This window comes from Hibiscus syriacus, unplaced genomic scaffold (assembly GCF_006381635.1).
Source record: "Hibiscus syriacus cultivar Baekdansim isolate YM2019G1 unplaced genomic scaffold, ASM638163v2 tig00110303_pilon, whole genome shotgun sequence".
Classification (NCBI taxonomy): Eukaryota; Viridiplantae; Streptophyta; class Magnoliopsida; order Malvales; family Malvaceae; genus Hibiscus; species Hibiscus syriacus.
The window spans coordinates 2,214,965-2,239,674 of NW_024062672.1; the positions used below are offsets into that span (position 1 = coordinate 2,214,965).

Consider the following 24,710-nt stretch of genomic DNA (forward strand, 5'->3'; position numbering starts at 1 on the left):
GTTAGGGGGCCTAAATGCAAATGCCTGAAAAGTTCAGTGACCATATTGCAAACGTACTAACGGCAGTGTAACGGCGTCAAACGGTTGGTTACGTCGGGGACCATATTACAAAAAAACTAAATGTTGGAGGGTTGTATTGTAAGTTTTAAAAATTAGGGACCTAAATGAAAGCTTTAGAAAAGTTTAGTGGCCATTACTATATTTTACCCTTAAATTAAAAGCAAGGTTCACTTTTTGTTTGTCTTTAAATTATATATATATATATATATCTTCAATTTGTAACGGTTTAATTTACTAATGTAGACCGAAAAGCTTTGATAAAAGTGAAATAAATGTGTAATCTATAACACTCTTATAACAAAACATCGGGAAGTTATACAGTGTAACACCTTTAATATATAGTTAAAAAAAGATGTTATCGATTTTATTATTATTTAAATAATAAAATATGTAAAAAATTATCAAATACATTTTTATTTCTATTTAAAACATCAATATTTTTTAACATTTCCGGTAAAGTGTCCAACAATAATAAAATCAATAGAAAAATTAATAAAATCGGTAGAAATAATAATATTCCAGTAATTTTTGTATCTGTTTTATTATTTAAATAATAACAAAATCGATAACATTTTTTTTAATCATGTATTAAGGTTGTTGCACGTGATCATTCCCCTTAACATCGGGTATAGGAATATAAGCTTATTTATAATTTTATTATTTTCAATTTTGTATATTTTAGGTCATAAAAAAATGTTAAAGCGCTCAGATGGCGGGAAGGAATCAGAGCTCAAAACCAACACTAAAGACTAACCTAAATGGGATCAAACCAAAAACCCTGCACTCTTTAGTTCCTGATATATATTTCTTTAAAAAAAAGAGCATTTTGTTTTATTTTGGTTAATGTGGGCTAAAATGGGAAAGAGAAAGAAATCCTGGGTTTCACGCGATGAAGATGAAGAAGTAGTCCAAGAAGAAGATGGAAACCCTTCATCGCCAAATGAAAGGAGCTTATATGAGGTCCTCCCCCCCCCCCTTTTTTTAATTTTAAGTTCGAAATTTCTAGCTGTGATTCATTGATTGTGAAGAAGATAGTTTTTTTTTTAATCTTTAAACCAATTTATTAATTAATGATGGGTTTAGAGTTTAGGTTGGAAGTTAGAAAACAATTTGTGTATGAAATTAATTGAAATAAAATAGTTATATATATTTAATGGATTCATATAGACTTCATTTTTTTCCATAGGTTCAAATTCAATGGGACAAATTCTCCAAAAATTTTCATTGTTTCATTGGAAGTGTTGTTTTATCCATTGAATTTTCCTTTAGAAATTTGAGCAACAGATGCACAATAACAACTGATTGCTTGCAGATTCTCGGTGTCGAAAAGAAAGCATCTCAGCAAGAGATTAAGAAAGAATATCATAAATTGGCACTGAAGCTCCATCCTGATAAAAATCCCGGTGATGAGGTATAAACTCAATTTTCATTTTTGATGTTGAAATTAGGCTTCGAATATCTGTTTTCGTGGGGGATTGTTGGTGGGAAGAATATGAAGCTAAAATTTAGTTGTTTTTTTTGCCATTTTGTAACACTTCATATTACTTATGCAGGAAGCCAAAGATAAATTCCAGCAATTGCAAAAGGTTATATCAATTCTCGGTGACGACTAGAAACGGGCAATCTATGACCAAACTGGTTGCATCGATGATACTGTGAGTAAACATATTTCAGGCCTATCCAAATCCATTAGAATATGGAAGTATTCAGTTTCTTCCCACATTTTTTTATGTAAAAACGAATCTATTAGGATTCCTTTTGTTATACAAGCTATTCAATTGAAATTGGTCCATTTGTGAAATTTATTACCTTATGAGTGAATCGCCTTCTAACATGTTTCTCTTGATTTTATTGATAAGTATCTTGCTGGGGACGTTGTTGAGAATTTGCGAAACTTCTTCAGGACTATGTACGAAAAGGTTTTGCATTTCTTGACTCCTCTCTATGTCATTTGAACTTTGGCTTGCCATTTCGATTTTGTTCACAAGGGTTGAAACGATTTCAGGTTACTGAGGCTGATATTGAAGAGTTTGAAGCAAATTACAAGGGATCTGATTCAGAGAAGAAATATCTGTTTGATCTTTATATGAAGTTCTAGGGCAATATGAATAAGTAAGAGAGGCAGACTGTTTTTCTTTCCTTAAGACTTTCAAGATTAGTTCTGATATATATTTTTTTCTGCTTTGACAGGCTCTTCTGTTCAATGCTTTGTTCGGATCCTAAGCTTGATTCACACCGTTTCAAGGACTTGCTTGATGAGGCAATAACTGCTGGTGAGGCTTTCTTGCAGAGTGTATTTTGACAAGCTGGCTTATAAATTTTCTGTTCTAGAAGTACAATTAAAGTCTTGCATATAGTTCTGGATCCTTTATGGTGAGATGTGTAGACACTCGTTTTTGTCCGAGTCTTTTCTATTTAATTATTATTATTATTATTATTATTATTAATATATAAATTACATTTTTTGCAGGCCTTTTGGAACCTAATATCATATTACAAGTCCATCAACCCAAGCCCAACTAAACCCTAACTCTAGGGTTTCTCCTACTCTGCTCCAGCCGCCTCATTTCTGACCGTTGGATCTGGAACCATTCAATGGTCCAGATCGCGTAGAGCCTAGGGTTTGAAACCCTAAAATATCATCAGCTCAGCCATTGGCCTTCCAGCTCCAACCGCCAACCTTTCAACGTTCTAACCGTCGCGCGCCGATGTTGCAGCTGCCTAGCCGAGCCATCCCCCGACAGCCTCTGACGCCACCGTAGACAGTCCTGCGCCAAACAGTGATGGCCATCCATCAAATAGCAGAAAGCACAGATAAAAATCAGAAAAAAAATCTAAGCAAAATCCTATCTAGTCCAATGGAAATAGGATATCATTATCCTATTTCCTCGGCAACATCATCAATCAGAGGCATGCAATCAGATAAAAGAAGACATTTTGGATTCAGAAAGGAGGACATGGGGTTTCAAAAAGAAAGAAAAAAGAAAGGAGGAGGAAAACAAAAAAATATAGAAGGGAAAAGAGAGGAACCGGAGCTTACCCATAACTGACCACCATTGCTTCATAGGAGTCACTAGGCTCTATCTTTGGAGGTATTTTTTTACCTTTCGGATTTGGGGGTTTCGAGTTTGGTTATGAGTGGGGGTTTAGTTTTAGGTCGGTTTTAAGGGGAAACTGAATGATGTTGAAACCCCGTGGCCACCGTCCTACGGTGGCCGGGGTTGTGTGCTCTGCTTCGGCAGTAAGAGAATGAGAGATTGCAGAGGGGGAAACGGGGAAGAAATGAAAAGGAGGATGAGGAATGGGGTTATAAATGATTTTTAGGGTTTTAAAATAACCCTTAAATGGGTTATATCTCAGATGTCGAGCGACGTCGTTTTGAAGCAAGAGGGAGATCGAGTGATGGGATTAAGGGCTAATAGAATATTTGGTCCTCGTATCTATGTAATCTTACACGCGTGTTCTTAACATTTCTGGGTAAATCACAGTTAAGGTCCCTATATCTTGTGTAATGGTTGTAATCTGACCACTTTAATGAAATTTTATCATTTCATTTTGAGCTCTTATTTTATTTTTGTTATATTTTCGTCATTATTTGCTTTTAAACATTTTTGTGGTTATATTTGTGTTTAAGCCATCAAACTTTAATTTATTTATACATGTGCAGTATATTTTATTGTTGGTTCATTTTAGTCACTATTTACTATGTAAAAGAAATATATGTTTTATTTATGTTTATAATCCCTGTACTTTGATTCTGAATGCATTTTGATCACTGCTTTTATATATTGGGTTAAATGTTGAATATGGCTTTCTTGTTTTACTTTCATTTTATTTTGGTCCTTAATAATATTTTTGGGTTATTTTGGTTTCTAGTATTTGTATTTTTAATGTTTTATATTTGGGTTCTGTTTGTTTCGTAATTATTGTTTAGTCCTTTAAATTTATGTTTTATTATTTTAGTCCTTTGAGTTTTTGTTTGTGCTATTTATATCCCTTTAGTTTCTGTGTTTTCTATTTTAGTACCTTCAAGTTTCTATTTTTGATATTTTAGTCCTTTAATTTCATGTTTTTTACCTTTTAAGATTTTATTTTTTACTAATTTAGTCCTTAGGTTTTTGGTTTTGTGCTATTTTAGCCCCTAAGTTTCTGTAATTACTATTTTAGTCCTCAAATTTTCTATTTTTGTTGTTTCAGCTCTTTAAGTTATTATTATTACCATGTTAGTCCTTGTAATTATAAATATTTACTTTTTGATCATTTTATTTGGTAATTTTAATATTGATTTGTGTTTATGTCAATCCCTTTTGTATGTATATATTTTTATGTTATGTACTTATTTATATCATATGTGAATAAATATGTTTAACTTTATTTGTTATAAATATTTCGTTTCGCATATTTTATTTATATTTGCTTCCATTGTATTTCTTTATTTAAATATTGTCTGAATATGTTTCGAGAATGGTATTTGTAGAATGGGCGTGGAAAACACCACTTGGTCGAAGTGATGTAATTCAATACGACATTCGAATCAAATACAAACTTGAAATAAATTAATTGTATTTTACTCATTATTAATTCATTTCACTTTAATTCGAATATTGCAATGAATGTCTAAATAATAATTGATTTCATTTCATGCAAATTGTTGATCTTAATTCTACATTTTTGATTCATTTTTAGTTAATCAATTTATTTTTTAAATGTAAATGTCATTTTTTTCATTTATATTCGATTTGCATTTTTAAAATCAATTATGAGGGAACATCTTTCAGGATAAGAAATAGTCGAAATAGCCTTACCGATGGAGGATTGCTAATTTTGAGATTTCTTTTCGAATTAAAGAATTTTCTCTACTTAATTAATTCGAAGCAAATTAAACAATGTTCAATAAACGGATCATCTTTTAACTTTATATTCGACTCGTAAATTTCACCATCTACAACCAAAAGTAAGCGACACAATACCAATTTTGGGCGTTGTGGGGTGTTAATACTTCTCCACGCGTAACCTACTCCCGAACTCGTTTTAATCGAATCTTTGGCAAACGCATATCAAATTTTTGTTTTAAAACGATTTTTCTTAAAATTGTTTTAAAAGACGTTTTTAGGTGTTCGACCTACCTAACCCAAAGGTCGATGGCGACTCTTTTTTCAATTTAATCCAAATCAATCTAAAATAACCCATTTTCCAAAATTAAAGTCATAATCGTTTTTAAAAAAAAATATTTTAATTGTTTTTACCTAAAAAAATGGTTATGATAGCTTGGCGACTCCGTTGGGGACCTTTTTTTAGAGAGTCCAGCTGTAGGTCGCTTACACATTGTCGTTGTGGTCGAAATTATGAGTTTGAGTCTTTAGTTAACTTATGATTCGTTTATTGAAGTTTTTAATTGCTTCATTTTTATCTTTCATATTAACAATTTAATCTTTGTGTTCAGATTCGTCAAGGTTTTATCAAGTTTTTTCCTTGTTTTGTTTTCCTTTTGAGTCAAAGGTAGGTACGTTCCTCCTCACACACATTACTCGCATTAGCATACATAAGCTCTAGACACGAGCTTCGATCCAAATTAGTCAGGTGAATGCTTTACTCTCGTAAGAATTTATTCTTCGTATGAGTTTTAGCAAATAACCTATGGGATACATACCATATACCTTCGTAGGGATTTATTCCTCGTATAAGTATAAGGCAGTGAATCCCCTCGAATTGAACTCGTTCCGCTCGAAACCTGTAATGGGTGAGGATCGAGGGTCTGGCAGCCCAATGGGGCACCGACATCAAGGACAATTCAAGCACCATTTTCCTGATAGAGCCGAAACCATGCATATAGTGAACTGTAGAACGGCCACCCTAGATATAGTCATACCGAACCTCTGTCCGTTAGTAAGTACCTAAAATAGGTGTACACAAAGGAGGAGCGTTTCTAAACCCTTATCTTTTTCTTTAAGTTCGTAGAATCTGTTTTCTTTTCGAATAAAAGCATGCGAACTAGATACCATGCGGTTAGGACCAATTTCTTGAAAATAGATCATTGTGGGCAGAAAGCATGTCCGGGTAGGATTGCTATATATCGAAAGCATGTTCGGGTAGATATCATGACTGGGTAGGTGTTATATTCATCTTTGAATAACATTTTTTATCTGTATCAATTATTTTACATGTACTAACTTGTTTTTCTCTTTTGTTTGTGTACACTAACTTATTTCTTCTCTTTTGTTTGTGTCATTTTGTCATAATTCTTTGCATTGCATTGCATCATCATAATGCAAAAGTGTTGATCCGCAAGGGGGTATCTAAGAGAAAATTTTTCACAAGAAGAGGTGAAAACTTTCAGTCAAGCAGTCGTGTATGTAGGCATGCACCGAGGGTTCAAAGAAGCTCAAAATACAAGAATGAGACTTGCTCGATGATCGTGCAGCATTCCAGACTAAAATGATGATCCACTAATTCGAGGAGTAATCTAGCAGTTGAGTTTTATCTACAATCATGTCATCACTAGTCATCAAAGATTGACATACTGGCTTCAACACCGTCGAGGCATTAATAGAGTTAGTTTATAGAGCATTGAGGGGTATCAGTTCTAAATACGAAGATCCAAGATGAAGCAGTGATCTCGAAGATCGTGTAATATTCGATACTGAAATGACGATCCATTGATTTGAGGAAGAATCTTGTCATAGATTCTCTTTTACGATCATTCCAACTTTAATCATCGAAGAGTGGCGTACTGACTTCACCACCGCAGGGGCATTAACCGAGTTAGGTTATAGAACGCTTGAGAGGCATCATTTTCAAGAATGAAGATCCGAGACGAAGCAGTGATCCATTTCAGACTCAGCATATAAACGAAGGCTTGTCTGTAAAGTGGACTTTCTTGTAATGTGAAAGCTTTTATTTCTGATGAAAATTATTCTAAGATATTCATCGTTGGGATCAACATTTTTGCGTTTGCATTTGCATTTTTGCATTTTGCATATGTATTTCAATTTTTAAGCATTTTCACATGCATGAAATTAGTTCATGGAGAATTCGATGGAAATGATCATGATCATGTGACACCATTGAGAATAAAAGAAAAATTCGAATAAATCAGCACGATGGAAGCTTGTTCACCTGGTTATAGGACTGAGCCTTCCATGGTGATCTGAGACAAGAGTCCCATATCCTGAGGGCTACGATGTTGATCCAACACGCAATTACCACTTGAGAAGCTCTGGACATTCCGTTGAGAACTGCAAGGAATTAAAGATCAAACTCCAGAATCTGATTCATTCAGAGGAATCCTAATGCTAAGCAAGAGAAGTCATTGCACCTACCATTTGCATCTAGAGAGTTTATTTTGTTTGAACTCAAGTTTGATCTGTTTTTAATATGTTATTAATATTTTTAATCTTAATATTTGAATTTATACTACCTTTTAAGGTTGAATAATGGAACGAATTTTAATCTTGAGTTCTTTGAATATCAAATGAATTACGTATTCTCTTAATTCTTCAAGAATTATAGATTTTTTGACATATGGCAAGATTGGACCTATCTTATCCCCTCTAAACCAAAAATAAAATCTCTTGATTCTTTACCCTAAATAATTCATGATCACTACCAAAAGAACCAATTTTTGACATTCATTCTTTTTGAGACCTTGAAACATTCTTTGCGACCTTGAAACATTGCATTTATCCTTTCGATACACAAAAATTCATACCCATACATTTTGTTGAGCCAATAAATTCACACCATCGTCTTCTTAGACGTCAAACCAACTTTTTCTACCAATAAGACCTACAAACATTGAGTACAAGATGTTCGCTTGAACATGAAATTTCCTACAAGAAGAAACAATGTGGGACATCTCGAAGCGATCTTCTGAGGACGAGCGAGCAATTGAGACATGCTGAGAGCAAGAAGCAGAATAAGAGAATTATTTCAAAATAATTCTATAATGCATTAATTACATTGTTTTCATGTAACTAAAAATTAATCCTGAAAATCTATCCCCCTGGGGATACCTCTTCTGCAAGGACTTCTGTGTATGAGATGATGAATGTCATTCTTTCTTTATCCCTTCACAAAATGAGAAAATATATCCCTTGTGTCCTCTTTGAGCCTAAATTATGTTTTCTTCTGATTCAACCCTAACCAAGGATCACCCTCCACACTGGGGGGCAAAGTGGAGGAAGTCTGCTCACATGAGTGAAGACATCGATTCAGATGATATACCGAAAGTGAACTAAATGCCAAGTGCGAAGATCAAATCAAAACAAAGAGAAAAAGAAAAGAAAAAGCAAAGAATAAAAAGATGACAAAGAGCACAAACAAAGAGTCTATCGACTCAAATGATGCATCGAGCTTCAAACCGTGAGATTGATCAAGCATAATCACTCCAGAATCACTTCACTCGAAGATCATGGAACATCAAGAGAAAATAAAGAACTCATACGAGCAGATTCAAATTGAGCAAGACAATATTGAAGGCATCAGAAGGAATTGACCTTGGTTTAACTACCCTTAAACACTTGTTTGAGCTTATTTATCCATTTTTTCATAACCATGAACCATGGCCTACGTTACGTTCCTAAAAAGTCCTTTATAATCATACATGGATTTCTAAGCAGAAGATACTCTTCAGATTTCATTCCACCCATCAGGATTAATATTTTATTTACAAAAAAAAAGGTTTTCTAAAATCTTTAATGCATGATAGAGAAAAAATAACAAAGGGGGGGTTCAAGACGTAAATTCTAAGTAACGTCTTGAAACCAAAGGAGGATTCGAGTTGAAAACCTGAAAAGGCAGCTCGAATATGGAGACTATTGCATATGAGGCGATCGTACAAGTCCCTTGATAAGGCATCGTACAACCCGAATAAGAACACGAGAACTGGGAGTCGAACCAATAAATGAGTACAAAAGCTACTCTATTAGATTAGTGAACAAAAAATAAAGGAGAACACCATACCTTCGACTAAAAATAACAACCTGAGACATTTTATCCTCTTCTCACTTAAACCATTCCTCAAAGATAGCATTGATCTTGACATTTGTCAAATAGCTATAATTTATTGAAGAATTAACAGTGTAATTAATTCTTTGATATACAATGAACTCTTGTTTTATGATTTGTCAATTGTGAAACCTTGAAAGGGGTAATATTTTCAAAATCTTTGATTAAACATTTTTAAAACTCTTTTGATAGATATTTTCAGACTTTTGAAAATAAAAAGAAAAAGGAAAACATTTTCAAACAAGATAACCTCTCTGGATGCATATCATGGAATTCAACGAATATCTCTCTGAAGCTCAAGATCAAAGCTGGGGCAAGAGAAGCTAAATTTGCGAGTCAAAATTTGTTGGGGCAAGGAAACAAATTGTCTCAGTTCAAGGTTTGAAAGAGTACACCCTAGTGGAAATGCAGACAAACTGAATCAAAGATATAATGAAGACTGCTCTCGCAACCATTCTCCTTCAAGATCGAGAAAAGCATATATACATACAAACAAACATATATACACTTACATACATTATATATAAAAGTTGCATCAAACATTTATCATCATGTGTATTAAAAACATTTTTGCCTCACTTGAGGACAAATCAAATGAATTTCATCTTGACATCCATCATAATATCCAAGATAGTCAGTCAAAAATGCATCATTTTGATATCTCAGGAAATCAAAGCTCAAAAATGACTAGATGTCTCTAACTTGAAGAAACAATGATTTGACTTCCTGAAGTCAACAATCAGATCTTCTGAAGCATTTCATCCACTAGCAGGAACAAGCAAATTATCAGTATCCTTTGATGTTGTTTCTCTCGAAACAAAATGTTGTCTCGCTATAGACAACTTCTTTTGAAAAACAAATTTTGTCTCACTTGAGACAGTTTTCTAAAAACAAATTTTGTCTCGTTTGAGATAATTTCTTTCAAAATAAATTTCATCTCACTTGAGACATTTTTTTTTCTTTGAGATACTCGATTCACTTGAAACAAAATTAATCTCACTTGAGATTGTTATTTATTTCAAAACAAATTTCATCTCGTTTGAGACATTTTTTCCTTTGATATACAAATTTCGAATTTGATTCACTTGAGACAAAAGTAATCTCACTTGAGATTTTCAAAACCGATTCGTCTTGTTTGAGACATTTTCCCCTTTAAACACAAATTCTGAAATTGTTTCCCTAGAAACAAAATCGACAATCTTTGAATCTTTTTCTCTTGAAACGAATTTTTTCTTTCTTAAGACAATTTCTCTAAAAACAAATGTTACAAATGTTGTCTCACTTGAGACCATTTTCCAAATTATGAATTTGTTTCACTGGAAACAAACCATCATCGTTGAGTTGTTTCTTTTGAAACAAAGGATTTTTGAGTCTATTTCTTTTGAAACAAAACTTTGTCTCTCTTGAGACAGATTTTTCTTGAGAAATATTTGAGTATGTTTCACTTGAAACAAAATGAAAAATCTTTGAGTATGCTTCTTTGTTTTTGTCTCTTTTGAGAAAGTTTCTTTTGAAAAATCTTTGAGTTTGTTTCTCTTAACAAAATAATCTTTGAGGCTATTTTCTTAAAAACAAATTTTGTCTCTCTTGAACCAGTTTCTAATGAAAAACCAACCTTTGAGATTGTTTCATTTGAAACAAATTTCGTCTCACTTAAGACGTAACTTATCTTTGAGTTTGTTTCTTTGGAAACAAAATTTTGTCTCTCTTGAGACAGCTTCTTTTAAGAAAAATCTTTGAGTCAGTTTCTTTGGAAACAAAATTAATCATCTTTGTGTTTGTTTCCCTTGAAACAAAACAAATATCTTTGAGATCATTTCCCTTGAAACGAATTTTGTCTCCCTTGAGACAGTTTCTATCAAAATCCTATCTTTGAGTTGGTTTCCCTTGAAACCATTATCCCTAAAGATGGCCAGTCATCCTCATCACGTAGGAACCGTGTCATCCCCCTGACCAGATCTCCTCATCACGTAGGAGCCGTGTCAACCTTAGATAACCAGTCGTCCTCATCAAGTAGAAACCATGTTATCACCTTTAGATGGCTAGAACTCTTCATCACGTATGAGCCGTGTCATCACTCGACCAGACCTCCTCATCAAGTAGGAGCCTTGTCACCCCTAGATAACCAGTCGTCCTCATCACGTAGGAACCGTGTTATCACCTTTAGATGACCATAACTCTTCATCAAGTATGAGGTGTGTCATCATCGACCTGATCTCCTCATCACGTGGGAGCCGTGTCAACCTTTGATAACCAGAACTCTTCATCACATATGAGTCGTGTTATCACCTTCGTAAAGATGGCCAAGAACTCTTCATCACGTATGAGTAGTGTCATCCCCGACCAAATCTCCTCATCATGTAGGAACCGAGTCACCCTTAGACGACCCGAACTCTTCATCACGTATGAGCAGTGTCGTCCCCAACAACCAACATTATCCAATTTCTAAGTTTAAAAGGGAGAGAACCAGACAAAAACGTGATGTCTTTTCGTCTTTGCCCTATTCTTGTTAACACAAGAATGTGCAAAGAGGGGCAGGGCAGCTGTAGACACCCATTTTTGTCTGGGTCTTTTCTATTTAATTATTATTATTATTATTATTATTATTTATTATTATTATTAATATATAAATTACATTTTTTGCAGGCCTTTTGGAACCCAATATCATATTACAAGTCCATCAACCCAAGCCCAACTAAACCCTAACTCTAGGGTTTCTCCTACTCTGCTCCAGCCGCCTTATTTCTGGCCGTTGGATCTAGACCCATTCAATGGTCCAGATCGCGTAGAGCCTAGGGTTTAAAACCCTAAAATATCATCAGCTCAGCCATTGGCCTTCCAGCTCCAACCGCCAATCTTTCAACGTTCTAACCGTCATGCGTCGATGTTGCAGCTGCCGAGCCATCCCCCGACAGCCTCTGACGCCGCCGTAGACAGTCATGCGCCAAACAGTGATGGCCATCCATCAAACAACAGAAAGCACAGATAAAAATCAGGAAAAAAATCTAAGCAAAATCCTATCTAGTCCATCAATGGAAATAGGATATCATTATCCTATTTCCTCGGCAACATCATCAATCAGAGGCATGCAATCAGATAAAAGAAGATATTTTGGATTCAGAAATGAGGACATGGGGTTTCAGAAAGAAAGAAAAAAGAAAGGAAGTGGAAAAAAAATAGAAAGGAAAAGAGAGGAACCGGAGCTTACCCATAACTGACCACCATTGCTTCATAGGAGTCACTAGGCTCTATCTTTGGAGGTATTTTTTTTACCTTTCGGATTTGGGGGTTTTGAGTTTGGTTATGAGTGGGGGTTTAGTTTTAGGTCGGTTTTAGGGGGAAACTGAATGATGTTGAAACCCCGTGGCCATCGTTCTACGGTGGCCGGGGTTGTGTGCTCTGCTTCGGCAGTAAGAGAATGAGAGATTACAGAAGGGGAAACGGGGAAGAAATGAAAAGGAGGCTGAGGAATGGGGTTATAAATGATTTTTAGGGTTTTAAAATAACCCTTAAATGGGTTATATCTCAGACGTCGAGCGACGTCGTTTTGAAGCAAGAGGGAGATCGAGTGATGGGATTAAGGGCTAATAGCTTATTTGGTCCTCGTACCTCTGTAATCTTACACGCATGTTCTTAACATTTCTGGGTAAATCACAGTTAAGGTCCTTGTATCTTGTGTAATGGTTGTAATCTAACCACTTTAATGAAATTTCATCATTTCATTTTGAGCTCTTATTTTATTTTTGTTATATTTCCATCATTATTTGCTTTTAAACATTTTTGTGGTTATATTAGTGTTTGAGCCATCAAACTTTAATTTATTTATACATGTGCAGTATATTTTATTGTTGGTTCATTTTAGTCACTATTTACTATGTAAAAGAAATACATGTTTTATTTATGTTTATAATCCATGTACTTTGATTCTGAATGCATTTTGATCACTGTTTTTATATATTGGGTTAAATGCTGAATATGGCTTTCTTGTTTTACTTTCATTTTATTTTAGTCCTTAATAATATTTTTGGGTTATTTTGGTTTCTAGTATTTGTATTTTTAATGTTTTATATTTGGGTTCTGTTTGTTTCGTAATTATTGTTTAGTCCTTTAAATTTATGTTTTATTATTTTAGTCCTTTAAATTTATGTTTTATTATTTTAGTCCTTTGAATTTTTGTTTGAGCTATTTATATCCCTTTAGTTTCTGTGTTTTCTATTTTAGTACCTTCAAGTTTCTATTTTTGATATTTTAGTCCTTTAATTTCATGTTTTTTACCTTTTAAGATTCTGTTTGTTTACTAATTTAGTCCTTAGGTTTTTGGTTTTGTGCTATTTTAGCCCCTATGTTTCTATAATTACTATTTTAGTCCTCAAATTTTCTATTTTTGTTGTTTTAGCTCTTTAAGTTGTTATTATTACCATGTTAGTCCTTGTAATTATAAATATTTACTTTTTGATCATTTTATTTGGTAATTTTAATATTGATTTGTGTTTATGTCAATCCCTTTTGTATGTATATATTTTTATGTTATGTACTTATTTATATCATATGTGAATAAATATGTTTAACTTTATTTGTTATAAATATTTTGTTTCGCATATTTTATTTATATTTGCTTCCATTGTATTTCTTTATTTAAATATTGTCTGAATATGTTTCGAGAATGGTATTTGTAGAATGGGCGTGGAAAACACCACTTGGTCGAAGTGATGTAATTCAATACGACATTCGAATCAAATACAAACTTGAAATAAATTAATTGTATTTTGCTCATTATTAATTCATTTCACTTTAATTCGAATATTGCAATTAATGTCTAAATAATAATTGATTTCATTTCATGCAAATTGTTGATCTTAATTCTACATTTTCGATTCATTTTTAGTTAATCAATTTATTTTTTAAATGTAAATGTCATTTTTTTCATTTATATTCGATTTGCATTTTTAAAATCAATGATGAGGGAACATCTTTCAGGATAAGAAATAGTCGAAATAGCCTTACCGATGGAGGATTGCTAATTTTGAGATTTCTTTTCGAATTAAAGAATTTTCTCTACTTAATTAATTCGAAGCAAATTAAACAATGTTCAATAAACGGATCATCTTTTAACTTTATATTCGACTCGTAAATTTGACCATCTACGACCAAAAGTAAGCGACACAGTATCAATTTTGGGCGTTGTGGGGTGTTAATACTTCTCCACGCGTAACCTACTCCCGAACTCGTTTTAATCGAATCTTTGGCAAACGCAGATCAAATTTTGTCTTAAAACGATTTTTCTTAAAATTGTTTTAAAAGACGTTTTTAGGTGTTCGACCTACCTAACCCAAAGGTCGATGGCGACTCCTTTTTCAATTTAATCCAAATCAATCTAAAATAACCCATTTTCCAAAATTAAAGTCATAATCGTTTTAAAAATAATAATATTTTAATTGTTTTTACCTAAAAAAAATGGTTATGACAAGATGATAAGCAAAAGCCAATTTGATAAATTATGGATCCTTTATGGCTTTTTTTTTTTCTCTTTGTTTCTGTCTTGTGTAGGAGAATTGGAAGAAACCAAAGCCTATAAGAAATGGGTAACGAAAGTCTGAAATGAAGCCACCTACAAGTCTCTCAAGGAGGAAGGGGAAGTGAGTCTTTTACTGGGGTTTTCCCTTATAATTTTAGGATATTTACGTGTAATAATACATGCCAATTCTTCTGTTTATTAAACGGATCAATTAAACAGCCGGAACCGGATCTACTTGCAATGATATCTCAGCATGGAAATGAGAGGAAGGACCGATTTGATTCCATGTTTTCATCACTGGTGTCCAGATACGGTGGTAATGCTGAGTCTGAACCCACTGAAGAAGAATTTGAAGCTGCAAAGAGGAAAGTTGAAAGCCGAAAGGCCTCCAACAAATCAAAACGGAAGCGGCAGTAGGTTTACAGCAGTTTTCTTTATGTAAAGAAATGGGATGTGGTGAGAAATATGCAAAATGCAACATTGTCTCTTAACTATCTGGATACAAATCGACTTATCTGCTCCAAAATGTTGCCTTTGGTCTAATTACAAGTAAATTAGAAATGAATGGCTCATCTGCATCAGCCTTATCTACCTTTTTTCTTATTAAAGGATTTGGTTGCAGTTAAGGATGGCAACTGGGGCATTGTTTTTCCTTGCCCCGACCCGGAATTTAGTTGACTTTACATTAGAAACTATAGCTTGTTTTCCTTTTTCAATTTGGTGTGTCACATTATTGATGTATTTTGGTGAGCAACATTAACTCTAAACTCATCCCATCAAACAAACAAAAGTTATGATCAACTTGCAAATTATTTAACACTTATTTTTGATATTGCTTCTCAGCTTCTAATAAAAGCCATGAATTTGGAAATAAAAATAAGAGAATATAAGTTTTAAACATAAAATCACACATCTACTTATGTTTTGCAGATTTTAACTCTATTGGTTTCGAGCCAAATATTGAAGACAATTCTTAATAGCATTAATTGTTCCGAGATCAAACTCTATTTTTATAATGAAATTTGGTCGGGTACACTAATCGAATAATAATGCCGACAAATTTTATAGCAAAATATCAGAAGGAAATCAAATTCTCATATTACAAATGAATTGAAGAAACAATCTTCAATCAGTTGAACCCAAGTAATCAAATTTGAGCCCTTCAATACAATTTATATGTAGATAATTTATCGGCTTAGTGTAGGTAACCATGTATTTAAGCAAAGAAAGAGACAAGGAAGGCTCCAACCAAGGACCCAAGAACAGGCAAGGTTGAGGTTGCAACGCTGGACTCTGGGCCTGGTGCAGAAGCTGGTGCGGCGCCACCCAAGGCGGAGCCAAGTGGGGAGGCACCTGGGGTGACTGCGGCTGCCGGGGCGGCGGCACCGGCAGCCATGACTGCGCTCATGGAGGCGGCGACCACGATGACAGCGCAAGAGATCTTCTTCATGTCCATGGTGTTGGAGATACCTGCCTCAACTGTGTGCTGAAAAACTTTTTTTTTTAAAGCTGTGCTTTTTAGTTTTTATTGTTCTGCAGGTGAGGAGAAGGTGAGTTCATGGGTTATTTTATACCTTTCCTTTGCCTTCTAATTAGGGTTTCTGTTTTGTTCCTTTGGTTTTGCATGGTTTTAGGATACACATTTTGACTCCTCATTCTCCATGTAAAATTTAAAATTATATTTTGTATTTTTGTATTACCTTCGCTCTTTAAAATCTGCAATTCTCAAAAAAAATGTTAATAGCTCGTTCGGTTTAGTTTCTTAGTTTAGCTATTCAATTTTGTGATGCAAAAACTTGAAATATATTTACAAAATAATATTATAATTTTGAGTTGAAAAGGTTGAATAAAAAAAGAAATATGTTCAATTTAGTAGTTAAATTTATTTACATTAATAATTTAAGAAAGTAGCTTAGTAAAATTTTTAAAATGCGCTAATGGAACAAATTGTCTTGTTAATGTTGGTGGTTCACCTACTTTAGTTTGAACGAAGAACCGTAGTCATGGCTTGAGAAGTATTTATAATAACTCTATTCGATGGTGTAAAGGATAGAGTGATTATGGCTACTCAGTACGTCAGCAAGCCAAATAGATATGGTTGTTAGATCTTAGATTTCGCTCTATTATATCATGTGGTTCTGTTAAAATGTTTTATATATGTATTGTAGTTGATTTGAAATCTATGATATTCATGTATCAGGAGGATATGGATTCCTTAAGAGCTTTAGTAGGCAAAAGAGTCTATCTAGAGATCTCATCTAAGGGATAGTTGGTAATTTTTGAAGGTATAATAGTGCTCAACACATCTTTCACGAATTCGATATAAGATGAAAAAATATTTAAGTCATTACCAATATTAAGAAAAAAAATCTTTCAATCATGTGACATGTATTAATGACATACGTCGTCATTTGATTGGACGATTAAATATATTAAATTAATTTAAAATTAAGACTAAAATAATAAAATATATAAATAATGAGAATTAAATATATAATTATATCAATTTTGTTAATTACCAGCTAACTATCTCTCAAATGTTAATCACATATAATTTTATTAACATTATTTAAATAATTAAATGATTTGATGAATAAAATTAAATAATTAATAATTAAATTAAAATCTCTAAATAATTAAGTGATCATTAGTGTACTTTGCGTTAAAAATGAATAAATATTTTTTAGTTAATTACATCATATGTCTCTAAATTATTGTTTACATTTTAAATTGATCCTTAAACTTTTGAATATTTTAATTTCATCCTTAAATTATGAATTTTTTTTCTAAATTAGTCCTTAAACTTTTAAACATTCTAATTTCATCCTCAAACTATGACTCTCATTCTAAATTGTTCCCCAAACTTTTGAATCTTTCAATTTCATCCCAAAAGTCATCCAAATATGTAATTAGTTTCAAGCATAGTTTAATATAAATATTATGTTTTCCAAACATATAATAATATAACTTGTCCTAACAATTTTATTAGCAAAGGATGCGATTAGTATATTCATATAGTTTGGGATGAAATAAAAATATTCAAAAAAGTTTAGGGACCAATTTAGAATGAAGATCATAATTCGGAGATAAAAATGAAATGTTCAAAAGTTTAAAGACTAATTTAGAATGATAATCATAACTTAAGGATGAAATTGAATCATTTAAACTTTTAGGAACTAATTTAAAATAAAAATCATAATTATCTGACACAATTAACTTTTTTTTTGTTACAAAGATTTTCACTAGAGCCCTTCCTTTATGAGCAGATCCGCTAGTAAGTGTGTAAATAAACAAAGTATATTATTCGTGAACTGTTAAACAAAAATTGTTTAGGTTTATTTATTAAGTCAACTAAATTAATATGATAATTTTTTATATTATTTTAATAAATGAATATTAATATGTATTTATTTGTTTATGTCAAATTTATTTATTTATTCATTTATAAATTTATTTATTTTTTTATATTTTAAATACTTGTAAAGATATAAATTAAATTGAAGCCATCTCAATTCAATAATTAAGTTACGCATGCATTTGCTCAATTTGTTCCATTACTTGTTGCGAAAAAATTCATATCTATAAAGGTGAGCATTCGATCTATTCGAGTTAAAATTTTAAGTTATTCGAATTGATGAGTTATATTTTACAATTCGGAGTTGACTGAAATTTTTTTTCGAGTCGAGTTTATAAAATTCGAGTCGGGTCAAATTTTTTAATTTGTGTTTAAATTTAATTATCAATATTTATAATATTATGATATTATTTGATTTAAATTTAAATAGATTATAAAATTCATGTGTGATTTTTTATTAAAAAATATATATATATATATATATATATATATATATATATATATATATATATATATATATATCATACAAAATTGAGAGATTCGACTTAAACTTAAAAATTCATCTACTAATTACTTAAAAATTTGAGTTATTTGAATTGTATTTTACAATTCAATTTAAATTTAAAATTTTTTCGAATCAAATCAAATTTTGCTCACCTAAAGACGGACTTCATTACAACAATCTCATGAAGCAATAAAGAATTGTATCATATAATACATATACAAATCCAAAAAACACACAAGCACGCGCAGAGTACGGCCAAACAAGCCCGGACCAATTTAATGCCCGAGGAAAGCAAGAAGAGAAACAATCAAGGAAAAGCCAACGGCGGCGGTAGAAACACCGACGGCTAATCCAGCTCCAGCGTCCGGTGATGGCGACGGAGCCTCACTCACCTGGGCTGAGGCAACGGCTGAGATCGCCATTACCAAAGCCAACAAAAAGGCCTTCAACATGCTAACTTGTGCCATTTCTGAAAAAGATACGAGAAGAAGATGAGGAAATTTGGTAGATTTTGCTGCTGGTGAGGGAAGAAATTTGTTTGATTGAGTTTATAGGGGTGATATTTTATGGGAAGGTGAACGGCGCGTGGGGTCTACTGAGCAGAACAGTGACAGCTAACGTTCACATTACAGCTAATAAGTTGCAATATAAGGAAGAAAAAAAACAGCTAATAAGTTGAGCGAACATGACATAATAAGGTGAAAGTCGTATCTTCCATCATGTTCACTTCACTTATGAGTTGTTCTTTTTTCTCCTTTTGCAACTTGGGAAAATTATATAAATGGTCCCTGACTACAGGATACTGTTTTAACGAGTCTTCCAACTATTAAAATTTATAAAATATTCATCTGATTATTCATGCATTCTAAACTTATATTATTCTCTTAAAAACTTGAGAGTCGTCTAAGCTGACCAACAACCTATTGACTGATATATGATAAAATAATAATGTATACTTTTCATTTCATATATAAGAAAAAAAATACAATTCCTTTAAAACGAGATGTAAATGCCCCAAACTTCATCTACATTTTATTCCTAAGAGTAAAATCACACATAAAAATAAGAAAGAAGAAAAGGAATATAACCACACAAAATAGTAGCAATTAGGGATGTTAATGGATCTTGACCCGATCTGAATTTGTAAATTTAGATTCGTTTTATAGGGTTTGGATCATAAAAATTTGGACCCGATGAATCTGGATCTAACACTAAAATATCGGGTTTGGACTCGTTTACCCATTTATAGAAAATGACACCTCTGATTTTAATATATATATATATATATATATATGACATAATCTTAAGAAACTACAGTAACAATGAATAGCAAAGAATACTACAGAAACGTTTTTCATATTTTGCACATGAACGACTACACTCTTTATACAGTTGTGTAGTATTTTAACCTAACAACGTAGCTAACAACCTAGCAACTAACTCAACCATATCACGTGCACATGCAGAATAGAATACAAGAATACAAAATAGTCTAATACATAATATTTTTAAAATATATATATATATATATATATATATATATAGATATTTTATAGAGGTAGACGCCTGAGTTCTTATAGGTTTTAAACTAAAATTGCGACAATAGAATGTTTCATGACCTATATTTTTTAATATTCGTGTTATTCAAAAGACATTTGTGTAATTGTGTGGAGTTTTTTTTAGACTTTAGTTTATTGTTTTTTATTTTGTTACTAGTTGTATTGAAATTAATCTTTCCTCCATTGGAGATGTAAGTTAATGACAATTTTATTACATTAAAAATTAAATTGAATGATCTTTTTTTAACAGATATGTTTTGGACCCAGATCCGTTGGATCTGGATCTATGTTTCGATTTTCTAGACTTGTGGATCCGGGGCAGGTCTAGATCCAGATCTAGATCCAAGATGTTAAAATGGATCTAGATCTGGATCTAACTTGATTCGATCCAAATCTAACACGTTGCCATCCCTAGTAGCAATGAAAGAGGCCTTACATTACTTTCGACCATTTGGTTACCATAAAAGATATTAAAGAAAACTTGGAAAATAATTACTCCTTTGGAGTTCGGTTAAGAACGGAGAAATTGAACCTTGAGTTATTGATATGTCATTATCGTTCAATTTTAGATCTCTCTTACACACAAAATGTTGAATCCTGTTTTTGATGAAGATGTAGGCTTCATGCTTCCCTCTCTTGAAAATCATCGAATGTTAAATGTTTGTATCATAGCCATAAACTGAAATCTACAACCCTTTATGAATCTGTGTTATTCAGTCATCATCTTAGTGTCGTAACCTGAGATTCAACCAATTCTGAAGTTAACAATAGCCTTGAGTTGTCGCCCAAATCATCCTTGAAAAGCCTTTTCTCTATATACCATGAATCATTGCTAGGGCCAAACATTATTTGATTAGTCGTCCTCTTCGAAATAGTTTCTGTTTCAACCTTTTTCTTCTTGGTTATGGTGGAAGAATGTTTAGGAGTTTCCATTGCTTTCTCTTCTTGTGAGATGTAAAACCAAACAAGATGGACGTAATAATAGAACCAAAGTATTTTATTATTCAGACATCCGTCAATTTTTTAAGTATAAAAAGATAAATTTGAAACATATGAAAAGTTAAATAATCATTTTATAACTTTTAATAATCAGAGGATTTAATAAAGCAATACTCTACGGTTGGATGACCATTTGTATACTTTAACCCTTTCATCTTATTAGTTGTAAAGCCTGTAATGTGAACGTTAGCTGAGTGGACCCCACGTATCGTTCACCTTCCTATAAGACACTGCCCTTTCCGCCCCTATAACCCAATCAAAGAAACTTCTTCCCTCACCAGCAGCGGAATCTACCAAATTTCCTCAGCTTCTTCTTCACGTCTCCTTTTTCTTTCTTTCAGAAATGGTGCAAGTTAGCATGTTGAAGGCCTTGTTTTTGGCTTTGGTAATGGCAATCTTGACCGTTGCCTCTGCGCAGGTTAGTGAGGCTCCGTCCCCCGCACAAGACGCTGGAGCTGGATTCTCCGTCGGAGTTTCTACCGCCGCCGTTGGCTTCTCCTTGATTGTTTCTCTTCTTGCTCTCTTCAAGCATTAATTTAAGGGCTTGTTTGGCCTCCCCCATGCGCCTGCTTCTCTCTTTTTGTATATTGTATTTATGATACAATTATTTCCTACTTCGTTATATTATTGTGATGAAGTCGATTCATTGCATAAAATGCTTCTTGTATGAGTTTTTTTTTCTTTCTCTTCTTGGAATTTCTTCCTCGTTGTAGCGATTGAATATAAATTTAAGCAGAGTTCAAGGCCAAGTAAAACTTAAACCCATAAATCATTTTGCGGGTTAATATGTAGCCTTAAATGAGAGCAGCAGCGGCAATCATGCTCTCTTATCACAAAGTTCGCTATTTAGGACTGCCAAAATGGGTCCAAACTCTTTCGACTTCAGAGCCTGTAAACGCTTAAATCTTTTTTAAGGGTAAACTATACATTGTCTCTAATTATCACTTTTATTTTGTTTTTGCTAATCCAACTATTTTTTTCAAAAATTTAATACAATTGTCAACTACACTTTTTTTATTTTTTCAAAGATAATATAGCATTATCTTATGGAAAACACGTCGATGTCATCTTAAAATTTTAACGGTGGATGGCCAAAATGAAAACATAACTAAAGGTTAAGTATGATTTTTGAAATAAAAAATAACCGAGTGATTAAAACATAAGAAAAATGATACTTGGGATACTAAATACATAGTTTACCTAATTTTAAACCCTGACATTTAAAATTGATTAATTCTCGAATTAATACCCTCAAAGCTTTTTTTTAGGAAGCTACTTTTATTACACTATTCAAAACATTTTTTTTAAGAAAAAAAATATTTTTAAAGGTGCTTCCCGTAAGACTACATTTCACCAATATAATAATCTACTTAATAGTTTTGGGAAACATATTTTCTATAAAACGTATTTTTTTAAAAATTGTTTTTTCATCCATTTTCCCATCACGCAATAAACCCTAATGAAACCACACCAAAATAAAAGAAAAAAAATCTTCATACTATTGTATAAGTCTTAAATCAATATGTAGGATTCAAAAGGATATGGTTGTATCATGTCACTATTATATCAAATAATTTCTTTTAATAACCTGATAGTTAATCTTGTGCTAAATATTGATTCAAATTTGATGTGAAATATATTTAAAATTCATACGCTAAATTATAAATATACATTTATTTATCATATAGATAATTTAATTACGACATTTTCAAATATATTTCACTCGAGAATTGAAATATCATTTACCAAATCAACAAATAATTGAACTTGTGATTGTAATACCCCGAATAATAGGACATTGATTAATTTGAAAGGAATTAAAATATACAACAACAACAACAACAACAAAACCCAATTCCCATATGTATGGGGTAAGGGGGAGGTAGGGTAGTAGGCTGCCCCCAACGCCAGGTTGAGAATAGCTTCCGTGAAAGACCTCCGGCAGTCAGAAAATTAAAAATATATAGATAAAATGCAATGCATGTATAAATAATTACATAAATACATAGTTAAACAGTATTCATATGCAGTCATTAATATCATATGTGCTTCTGTAATGGGGAGTAATCCCTGCAAAATAATCCCTGCGAAAGAGTCTCTGCATATAGACAGAAACCTAAGACCCGGCTAAAAATAACATAGGAAACATGATGAGAATGATACACATGAGACAACGATAGTAAGCCCAGTTCTAATATTTCATAAATACCAATAACAGAAAAGTATAAAAAGTAAAAGTCAAGGAAATAACTACAAATGCATTTAAAAGAAGACAAAGATGATACACCCTATAGATGTGACCCACACTACTCGACTACCCTAGTCTTAAGCCTCCATAATTTCCTATCATAGGTCATGTCTTCGGTAAGGCCTAAATCCCTCAAATCAGATCTCAAGCAGTCATCCCACTTCCGCCTTGGTCGTCCTTTCCTTCTGGCACCGTCGACTGTAATCGACTCTACCCTCCTGACCGCATCCGACGGTAGTCGCCTAAGGACGTGTCCAAACCACCGTAGTCTTCCCTCCCTCATTTTTTCGGAAACAGACATCACCCCTAAGGACATCCTAATAGCAGAGTTTGTCGTCATATCCCACAGAGTCCTACCACATGTCCATCGAAGCATTCTCATTTCTGCGGCCTCTATCCTCCTAACGTGATCCTTCTTGGGTGCCCAACATTCTGATCCATACAACAGCGCTGGTCTTATTGCCATTCTATAAATTTTCCCTTAAGTTTTAGAGGCACCTTCTTGTCACACAAAACTCCAGTAGCAGCCCTCCACTTTAGCCATCCCGCCTTTATACGGTGTGTAACGTCATCATCTACACCCCCATCTTTATGTATCATAGACCCTAAGTACTTGAAACAATCCTTTGAGGGAAGAACGTGTCCTTCGATGCATACTTCTACATTTTCATCATTTTGGTTCCCACTGAAGTTTGAACATAAATACTCTGTCTTTTCAATATTGATCCTTAAACCTTTTTCTTCCAAAGCAGTCTTCCAGGTAGCCAGTCTGCTATTCAACTCAGATTTTGTTTCAGCCACTAAGACAATGTCGTCAGCGAAAAGCATACACCAAGGTACACCGTCTGGTGTCGCACAATAGATGTCGTCCATAATCAAGGCGAAGATGTAAGGGCTAAGAGCCGACCCCTGGTGGAGTCCGATTTCCACCGGGAATGCCTCGGTGTCGCCAACTGTAGTCCTGACGTAAGTAGTAGATCTACAGTACATATCACGAATCGTCCGGATATAAGCAGTTGGTATCCGTCTCGTTTCCAAAGTCTTCCATATCGTATCGCGAGGAACGCTATCATAGGCCTTCTCAAGGTCAATGAACGCCATGTGGAGATCTCTAGACTTTTCCCTATATTTCTCCATAAGCCGTCGAAGTAGATGAATCGCCTCCGTGGTAGACCTGTTTGGCATAAAGCCAAATTGGTTTTCCGAAACCCTAGTGACTTGTCTCAACCTAGCCTCTATCACCCTTTCCCATAGCTTCATGGTATGGCTGAGTAGTTTAATACCTCTGTAGTTACCACAACGTTGGGGATCTCCTTTATTTTTATAAATTGGTTAATTGATCAAGATGAGAATGATGTGGGAATAGTAGTCTAGACTAAATTGTAGTGAGGACTGAGGAAAGATTAAAAAGAGCATTTATGGGTATTTGGATATAAATGAATTTAAAATTCATTTATTATGGT

General features: G+C 33.2%; 1 protein-coding gene and 1 pseudogene across 1 annotated transcript; one reads left to right on the forward strand and one right to left on the reverse strand.

The window, feature by feature from the left end:
* Positions 1-915: 915 nt before the first annotated feature.
* LOC120116723 lies at positions 916-14,998 on the forward strand (annotated as a pseudogene).
* A 626-nt stretch (positions 14,999-15,624) lies between these two features.
* Positions 15,625-16,108, reverse strand: LOC120116724 (arabinogalactan protein 23-like). The gene has a single exon (XM_039137133.1). The coding sequence runs from the start codon at positions 16,035-16,037 to the stop codon at positions 15,798-15,800; it is 240 nt and encodes a 79-aa protein (XP_038993064.1). The 5' UTR covers positions 16,038-16,108; the 3' UTR covers positions 15,625-15,797.
* Between the last annotated feature and the right edge of the window lie 8,602 nt (positions 16,109-24,710).

Coding starts and splice junctions, on each gene's coding strand:
- LOC120116724 (XM_039137133.1), bottom strand. CDS start 16,037: ATGGACATGAAGAAGATCTCTTGCGCTGTCATCGTGGTCGCCGCCTCC.